Genomic DNA, 10,073 nt, shown 5'->3' with positions numbered 1-10,073 from the left:
GAGAGTTGTAGATCCTTTTAGAGCCTCTCTAACACCGAGAACAGTTGAGGCTTTGGTGTGTACAAGTGATTGGCTAAGGGGGAATGAAATGTCTTTCTACAAGGAGCCTACAATTGACGACCTTATGTTCTACAAGGAACTTGAAGACTTGGAGAAGGGTAAGTGAAGTATTTGATTTCATGTTTTCATTTTCTTAGTTTTATAATTTATGCATTCACTTTCTAAATATATTTTGTGTTTTATTGTTTTTAATTTTATCGTTTTAGAGTTGCCTAATATGGGAATGGGAGGTGAGGAGAATCCCACACAAAGTGAAATGCCACCTCCTCCACCACTTCAAGTTCAACGCCGCCCATCACTACCTCCACGACCACCCATTTCAAGAGCATCAACACCAACACAAAGGAGGGTTCAATTATCAACAAGAGGAAGGGGTCCACCATCAACACCAACATCAACGGGCCATTCATCAACAAGGGGAAGGGGTCGAAGGGGCTAAAGGGAATGAATGAACTTAATATAAACTATGTTTTGCTTTTGGATTGTAACTTAATCTAAATTCATTTGGAGTTTGGTTTGTAAAACCTAACTTATTTCATTTTGGTTGCATGCACTTTTAATTAACTAGTTTGGTAGACAATTTGGAAGTTTGGTTTGTAAAACTTAACTTATTTCATTTTTGTTGCATGCACTTTTAATTAAATAGTTTGGTAGACTTGTTAGTTGCTTCCTTTATATGAAAATTGAAACATGTGGTATTGTGATATTTGTGGTGAAATTGAAACAGGTGGGCTGGGCTGTAACCTTAATTTTTTTTTTTTTTGGGCAGTGGCTGGTTGCAATCTTAAAAGCCCAACATTTTGGGCTTCAAGGCCCAATCCCGAATTATCCCGAAAATCCCGAAACACTTTCGGGAATCCCGAATTTCGGGAAATGCACAATTTCGGTTCGGTTTCGGGATATAAAATCCCATCCCGAAATGTTTTGGTTTGGGATTTGGGAAATGAGTTTCGGTTCGGGATCCCGACCCGAACCACCCCTAATTACTATTATCATCATTTTACTATTTAAGAAAACATTCAATCCCAATGTCTATTTGATTACATCAGAAAACTAAAGAATTGACGAAGACACATATTTAATTAAGTTGACTATAGCAATATGCTCTGCCTTCATTATTCAAAATTGAATCCCCGTCCCCATAGTTTAAATCAATTTAATGTAATTATTATTAGCTAATTCTTGAAGAAAAAGAAAATGGTTTGGATGATATTAAAAAAAAAAGAGGAATATGGTTTGAGAAATATTGACACCATTCACATATCAGCAATCTCAAATTATCATCAATTGGTGCCTAACTTAGATTCTATTGCATCTTGGAAGACGTCAACCCCAACTAATTTTGTATTAGGATCCACAAACAAAGAAGTGGATTTCTGGAAACCAAATATTTTATGGCTATTCATGTGTGAATTAGACTAATCAGTGCAAAAAAGAGCGGGAAGTAAAGTGTCATATCCCACTTAGTACTACAGTGTAGTTGTACTCTTCACTTGTAAATGAAAAGTATTAGGTTCAACGTGAATGCCTCGAGAATCATAGTCCAATATGCAGGCTTGTGTTCGTATGTCAACACCTTCCTTGCAGCCTCCTCAGAAACCTTCCAACTTCCTAGTCAATTTTAGACTCGAGATCGAGTTAAAGAGCTGTTTGGAACCTCTTTTGATGAGGAAAGCAGACCAGTTTCGAGCTTCTGTCAATGGAAACTGCACTTTAAGAAGCAACCACCAGCATTTTAAAGCTACAAAAGACCATTGATTAAGAAGCCATAGGGTTATGGTACCTGCTAGAGCTTCTTTCTACTTCCGGGATTGGCTTGAACTACTCCCGCTGAAGGCTGACCTCAACAACTGTAGCCCTGTTAATATTGATGAAACATGTTCAACAGCTTCATTCAGCAACTGCTAGCTGATGCCGGAAGGACACTGCAAACAGAAATATACTGAATTGAAAGCATAGGAATGGAACACAGAGATGGAAATATACATGGACAAGCAAAATCATTTTAAAATTTTTCAAATGAATAAAGAGGTGCAAGTGCACTTCAAAAAATCATTCTTTTCATTTCTAAAGGGGACCTGACTGTCTACAGCCAGCAGTAACTCAACGCACATAATAACACAAGTCATATATACAATGAACAGACAAAACAACGTCCTATGACATAGATCATTTTCAACTCTAATTGCCACACTAAATTTCACAAGAAATGTCTGAGGCTGGCACCGAGAAATAGAGTTCTGGCATATGCTCAAATGAACCTCAAGAACTTCAACAAGCAATGAAATGAGGTTGCCGTATTTGATAAACACAACAATCTACACACAAATAGATATATTCTCCAGATACGAAAAGCTGGTAGCAACAGCAAAAAAAAAAAAAAAAAAACATTTACTGAATATCACGGCAATTGTCATATGTACAATGTAAAACAAAAACTTACTTTCAATAATGAGGTCAGTATCACTTCTCTCAACCACCAACACAGTGGCTGAGAAGCAGAAACTATTTAAGTCATCGTCACTTGAAAATCTGATAAAAATGAAAAATCTACATATCTCACACAATGGGTCAATGACAGAGGGTTAAAATAAACCTCGAGAAATTCCGAATTTTGTCATTACGGTGTTGGAATTCCAAATCCACAGGTAAGAATCGTACCATACATAATTCATTTGTACAACATGTAGTCTATGGTATAGATGTCCCTGCACAATTTTTAAAAGATCTTCTGTATGAGAAACGCTCAAACCAATGCTTTGGAGCAGCTGGGTGAATTCCAAAAGCCCGTGCTACAAATTGCTTTTCACTAGTAGCAATCATGGTGGCAATAGAGTAGCTTTCAGAATGCAAACCCTTCTCTTTAAGCCACACGTAAAATCTATATCTGGGCTTGACCCGGTTTTCTAAGTCAAAACACAAAAATGCAGGAAAAATATTGAGGTACTCCAAAGAGGATTTCATTTCCTTGCAAAGAAAGTTAACTTTGGCTTCCAAAGATTCTGGATTCTGATTCAGGATCTTTGGTGTCGTGCTTATCATCAGACAAAGCCTGGAGAAATCAATGCCCGTAGAAAAAAGGCTATCAAACCGCTTTTGCAACTCACCACTTCTACCATGCAAGTGGGCTAAGACCTTTAGGGTCAAAGTGTTCTCTCCAAACCCAATGCTATGCATGAAGTCCAATTTTCTCATTGTATGAATGGGAGTTGTCGTAGATTGAATCCTCTCCAATCCTTCACCAAATTCTTTCGCAATGTCTTCATCAAAATCACTGATTACATAATTTTCTAACAATTGAGGTTCATTCTTAATCTTAGTGAAGAACCATTCATGAAGATCGAGAGCCCTTATTACATGTGGTAAATTAGCCATTTTATTTTTTCCCATCACATGAGGGTATTTTTCGATCACAGCCTCTATTTCTTTCACGTTCAATCCAAAAATTTCCAACAATCCCAATGCTGATATATTCGGTGTTTCCAGATCAAAATTTAAAACCTCAGGACTCTGAAGAAGGAACAAACCTACATCTTCCTTCCTAACACCAAATCTACAAAAGTACCTAGATTTCTGGCACAAAACCTCTGCTGGACAAGTAAGAAAAACATCTTTCTTCCTCCCCATCAGTTCCCCTATCTTCCCTTTCCCGCAACCCAAATCGCAAAACACCCGAACTTTCTTACAAACATCATACCAAGCATCCACATTTCCTTCAACACAGTACTCCATATTAAACTCCACAAGAACCCTTTTGAAATCATCAAACAATGCCGCATCACCGCCCGGCTCACCCTCCACCGCCAGCAAATAAGGGAAAGCCAAGCACATTCCCACAACTGAATGATTACTAAACCCACATTCTTTCAACCTACTAAGCCTAGCTTTCAACACCTCGGAACTCTCACTAAAAATGGAAATCTCCTCCTCGTACAACTTCCCTAACATATTCCAAGGAAACCCAAATCTCGAAAGTTCAGTAGCAACATTCAAAAGGGTCCCATCCTCAGAGAAAAAGTACTTGTTGGGAGGCAAAAAGTCACAAACTTGATTGTAATCTATGCCAATGCTTTCAAAGAAAAACTCAAATTCATTGATGGGGTGGTACCTGAGTAGCCTCTTGAAGCGGTTCGAGAATTTCGGGACCGAAAACTCGATCTTTTTTATGAGATTGGTGAGGGAAAACAGGCAGTTCTTGCTGATGTGCTCGGCGGAGGGGAAGGACAAGGATCTGGTTGCGTGGAGGTAGTCGGTGAGGGCCTGCTGGGCTTGCTTGATGGTTTCCGACTTGTATCTGGTGGGGACATTGGAGAGTTTGGGGAGCCTTACGGCGGAGGCGGTTTTCGTGGCGGTGGAGAAGTGGTGGGAAAGGCGGAGGGTGTAGATGCATTTGGGGAGGGACATGGTCAAATGGGGTTTTCCAGAAAAATACGACCGAGTGACTTGAGTCTAAAAACGCCAAACGGCAAAACTGGTCATTTCCATTTCACAAACGGATGGCAACGCTTCGATTTGGGGACGCAAATCTATATTTATCCGCATAACCACGAAAGTTAATCGTATTTGTAATCGGAAATTATCAATAATCATACCCACTGAATAACGAATTCCTCATTAATTTACAGTTATATTTATCTTCGTCATTATAATGTAATAGATACATTGATAATGTTGGTTAATCTTTGTTCTCTCCCATAAACACCATTGAACTCTTATTGGTTTTTTATTTTTAACTTTTAAACTTTCTCACAAAAGTTTAATTAAAAACTTAAAATAAGAGTTCTATAACTAGCGACTTTTAGCTCTAATATATATATATATATATATATATATATATGACACACCCTGACCTGGAAATGTCGAAGCATGCTGGCCATCACCATGAGGTGACTTAACCATAAGGGTAAGTGATGCAAAAAGTGAATAAAATTAAAACTAATTAGAACTAAACAGTGAAAGAGTTCGCAATCGTGAGTTGAACCCACTACAATTATTCAGAGCATAATAGACAGTGAGACTACAGAAGAGTAGTCAAAACAACCAAAGTACACTCATTACATAATAGTGATTAGTTCGTATGTTTAAACAGAAGGAAATGTCAAAACTGTCGAGATTCCTCAAGTGCCACAAAGAGTACTGCTATCTAGGTCCTCGAGAGGCGAAAAACAAAGTTGAGTGGGTCAGCAAAACAATTGACACACCCCGATCCCAGAATCAAGGCGTGCTGGCCGTCACGTGAGCGTGACGTAACCAAAAGTGCGATGCGGAAGCAAAAGATAAGAGAAATACGAAGGAATAAAAACCAACTACTAGCAATAATATCCAACTAGCATGCTAGAGTAAGTTTAAGCGTGAAACACATATATTCAGAGCATAAGTACTAGGTGCAGTCAAGTAGGAACATTACTAAATTACAACAACCGAAGGTGAGTCCTGCATTTATGTAGTCTATCAGAATGTCGTGGGAATCCTCGTGAGCCACCACACCGCTAACTAGAACCTGGAGGGGCGCAAAACAAAATTGAGTGGATCAGTAAAACAAAGCTTTTTGAAAACACTTCATTTAATAACATTTCTAACCCCTCACTGTAAAACCTGTATATTTTCCCAGAAAATAATATAATATGCATATAATTCTTCAAATATCTCAAATCACCAATCTTTAACAAAAACCAGAAAGTATGCCATGCTATAACCGTCAATAACAGAATAAGGATGCAACATTATAACAGGTGAAATAAGGAATCAACCAGAGACCCTGCAGTTGGTCCTGCACGGTTAATTTTATAGCTCAATATCCAATCTAACCGGAGTCACCAACGATGACCTGTACGGCACTACTCTGCACATAAATCGGAACTACCTGAAGTAGTATGTACGACAAGAATGGTGTAACAATACTCTATAGTGTTTCTCTCATCAACAGCTGTATAATAATCTAAAGTCACCTACAAGTCGGAACCACCTCTCATGGTCTGTATGACATGTCGGAACCCTTTAATGGTCTGTACGACATGCACCTACTTGGATCCAAGGTGAGCGTGTGGTGCGGGGTGAGTAATATAAGCAGTAACACCTAGGGTGCAGGTTTGAGCTTTCAATACAATTCACATCACAATAAATCACATGATTAACATAAAACTCACATGATACTCACCTGTGCGTCCACAACACCATTTAACATATATATGCAACAATTATCAATTCATATAATGTATGCATGGCATTTTAAAACATACTTTCATTTAAATTCAATTTCTGGGAAAAATCAATAGTACATAGGTAAATACAGAAAATACTGCCTACTCACTGGTATGTCGAAGGGTCGTAACCCTTATGACGTCCTTGAATGCGCTCGTTCTTGGGATAGGTATCACCTATATGCGAAACAACTATAAAAACGTTATTTAAAGCACATAACCAACAATACGTAATAACTTCTCATACGATGCTCAAATTGGGTATATGAATATACCACAGTGGCCTACTCGACGTCACGGACATCGAGGTATTTTTAGAAAAAAAATTCAATGCTGCACACGTCGGGATAGGCATGGGTCTACGCGCCCCCCACGCGCATCATTTCCTTCCTCCAGACGCCGGAAAAACTCGTGGCGCCGGAAACTGGGCAAACCTGTAATCGTCCTTTTCTCGCTCGATTCTCAACCATTTTCCATGAAATTTTCACCAAAACTTCACAAATTACAAGAGGAAGAAGGCTATACCTTTAAAAACTTCCAAATCCTTCGAAATCACGTCGGGAAATTTCACCAAAACCGGCCACCTTCGAACCTTGTAATCCCGACGTCCAAAACCTTCAAACGAACGTCCCCGAGCTTCGTGAGAACCTCCTAAAGCTCACTGTGAGCTTGGATTGTCCTAAAAACCAACAATTACAAAGTTCATGAATAGTACTCAAATCGGACCTCGAGTTTTCAACGTGAAATCGAAAGGTTTCTTACCTGAAATGGGTATGGGTGAGTTCGTAGGGTCCTCACGAGCACAATGGTTCCTTCAAAACCTTCGATCCGTGCTTGGAGGCTCGATGGTGAGTGTGTCTGTATGGTTCGAAATGAGAGAGATACTGAAAGGGAAGAGAGAGACACGGGATAGGAGAGAGAGAGTGATAGGGAGTTGTGTGGTCCAAAAAGCCACCAACCAAAACTAAGAAGGATCTTAGTTCTAATTGGTTCCAAAGATCCCGAAATTAAACCAAACGTAAGTCACACCCCAAATATCGTCCGAGGGTAATTCTGTCATTTCACATTTCCCGATGAAAAAATCTCTAGACGGGCTGTGACAATCTACCCTCCTTATAGAATTTCGTCCTCGAAATTCATACAACCACTCACTCCACTTAATACTCATAAAACAACCTTGGATACATCTCTTTCATTCGATCTTCCGTCTCCCAAGTAGCTTATTCCACTGAGTGGTTCCTCCATAATATTTTTACCAAGCTCACTGTCTTATTCCTTAAAACCTTGTCTTTCCAATCCAAGATAGTCACTGGTTCCTCATCATACGTCAAATCCGGATTAATCTCCAGAGGTTAAGGAGGAATCACATGTGAAGGATCTAAAACATAATGTCGAAGTATCGAGACATGAAATACATTATGTACCTTAGATAACTCCGGAGGCAACTCCAATCTGTAAGCAACTTCACCAATCCTTTCAGTGATCTCATAAGGTCCTATGTACCTAGGACTTAGCTTGCCTTTCTTTCCAAACCGTACTACACCTTTCCAAGGTGACAATTTCAAGAATACCAAATTACCCACATCATATACTCGATCAGTAGCATGTCTATCTGCTAAACTCTTTTGTCGATCCTGGGCCCGCCTTCAGGTTAGACTTAATCACCTGAACATTTTCAGTAGTCTCATCCACAATCTCTGGGCCCTCTAGCACTCTTTCGCCAACCTCTGACCAACACAATGGTGTACGACAAGCTCTACCATAAAGTGCCTCAAATGGTGACATATCAATGCTCGAATGAAAACTATTATTGTAGGCAAATTCCATCAGGTCTAGGCGCTCATGCCAAGAATCACCAAACTGTAACACTAAAGATCTCAACATATCCTCTAACGTCTGAATAGTCCTCTCTGATTGTCCATCTGTTTGAGGATGATAAGTAGTGCTGTAAAGCAATTTCGTACCAAGAGCTTCCTGAAAAACTATCCAAAACTTAGAAGTAAATCTTGGATCTCGATCAGAAATAATATTCACTGGAACTCCATGATACTTCACAATCTTCGTGATGAACAACTTAGCCAATTTATTCAGGGGATACTTTTCCCTCATTGAAATGAAGTGTGTTGATTTGGTAAGTCGATCTATAATCACCCAAACGCCATCAAATCCATTTTGTGTACATGGAAGCTTATACACAAAATCCATAGTTATATTTTCCCATTTCCATTGAGGAATTGGAAGTGGTTACATCCGCCCAAAAGGTTTCTTTCTTTCAGCTTTGACTTGCTGACAAACAATACACCTACTTACATAATTTGCAATTTCCCTTTTCATACCCGGCCAACAATAAAATGGTCGAATGGTATGGTACATCTTAGTTCCTCCTGGATGCATCGCATAAGCCGAACAATGTGCTTCATCCAAAATTTTCTTCTTTAATTCCTCCTTATTCGGCACATACATTATGTTCTCTTGCATAAGCATGCCATCTGATTCTCGAATCCTGAGGTCTTTCTTTTTCCCTTCATTTCTCAATTGGGTCATCTCTTGGATCTCTTCATCAACCATCTGAGCTTTAAGTACACGATCGACCAAAAATGGCCTGACTTGGAAACTAGCAAGAAAAGCTTTTCTTCGTTCTTCGATCTCCAACTTTACTCCAATAGCTCTCAAATCTGTAAGAAGAGGAACACGGCAAGCATACAAAGCATTGAGTTGACCTTAAGGTTACCTACTTAGTGCATCAGCTACCACATTTGCACGACCCGGATGATACTCAATAGTGCAGTCATAATCACTTAGTAATTCCATCCACCTTTGCTGACAAAGATTAAGATCACGTTGAGTAAAAAGATACTGAAGACTCTTATGATCTGTGAAGATTTTACATTTCTCACCATAGAGATAATGTCTCCAAATCTTCAAAGCAAAGACAATGGCTGCCAACTCAAGATCGTGAGTAGGATAATTCCTTTCATGAATCTTCAACTGTCGAGAAGTATAGGCGATCACTCTATTATGCTACATCAAAACACATCCCAAACCATTCAAAGAAGCATCACTGTAAATCTCAAAGTTACCACTATCATCAGGAAGTACCAATACTGGAGCATGAGTGAGGCAATATTTCAGATGCTGGAAACTTTGCTCACAATTCTCGTCCCACTCGAACTTAACATCCTTTCTGGTTAACTTCGTTAGTGGTAAATCAATCATAGAAAAATCTTGAACAAACCGTCAATAATAACCTGCTAGACCAAGAAAACTCCGCACCTCAGTGACGGTTCATGGCTGTTCCCAATTCTCCACTGCTGCAATCTTTTAAGGATCTACTTGAATTCCTTGTGCCGATACTACATGTCCCAAAAACGCCACTTGATTCAACCAAAACTGGCATTTGCTAAACTTGGCATACAAATTATGCTCCCTCAATTTCTTTAATACCAAGTTAAGATGTCGAATATGATCTGCTTTCGACTTAGAGTATACTAGAATATCATCAATAAAAACAATGACAAACCTATCAAGATATTGCTAGAATACTTAATTCATTAGCCTCATGAAAGCTGCTGGTGCATTAGTCAATCCAAATGGCATCACCAAAAACTCATAATGTCCATAACGGGTCCTGAAATCCGTTTTAGGTACATCTTCATCTTTAATCTTCAACTGATAATAGCCAGATCTCAAATCAATCTTAGAGAACACACATGCACCCTTGAGTTGATCAAACAAATCATCAATACGAGGCAATGGATAACGGTTTTTAATCGTTACCCGATTCAATTACCTATAATCAATACATAATCTCAA

General features: G+C 39.1%; 1 protein-coding gene across 4 annotated transcripts; it reads right to left on the bottom strand.

The window, feature by feature from the left end:
* Positions 1-1,433: 1,433 nt before the first annotated feature.
* Positions 1,434-4,569, bottom strand: LOC103420267 (transcription termination factor MTEF18, mitochondrial-like). 4 transcript variants are annotated; one of them, XR_011578088.1, is made up of 3 exons: positions 2,504-4,569; positions 1,844-1,985; positions 1,434-1,753 (listed from the first exon to the last, which is right to left on the bottom strand). XR_011578088.1 is itself a non-coding variant. In XM_070817217.1 (2 exons), exon 1 carries the CDS (start codon positions 4,462-4,464, stop codon positions 2,752-2,754), a length of 1,713 nt encoding a protein of 570 aa, XP_070673318.1. In that variant the 5' UTR covers positions 4,465-4,569; the 3' UTR covers positions 1,851-1,985; positions 2,722-2,751. The 4 variants fall into 4 exon arrangements, 1 of the variants encoding a protein (XP_070673318.1); XR_011578089.1 differs by having other exon boundaries at positions 1,844-1,918; XR_011578092.1 differs by having other exon boundaries at positions 2,657-4,569.
* Between the last annotated feature and the right edge of the window lie 5,504 nt (positions 4,570-10,073).

Source organism: Malus domestica, chromosome 02, assembly GCF_042453785.1.
Source record: "Malus domestica chromosome 02, GDT2T_hap1".
Taxonomy (NCBI): domain Eukaryota; kingdom Viridiplantae; phylum Streptophyta; class Magnoliopsida; order Rosales; family Rosaceae; genus Malus; species Malus domestica.
Note: the sequence above shows the minus strand (reverse complement) of the source record. Positions and strands in the feature narration are given on the sequence as shown.

Coding starts and splice junctions, on each gene's coding strand:
- LOC103420267 (XM_070817217.1), bottom strand. CDS start 4,464: ATGTCCCTCCCCAAATGCATCTACACCCTCCGCCTTTCCCACCACTTC.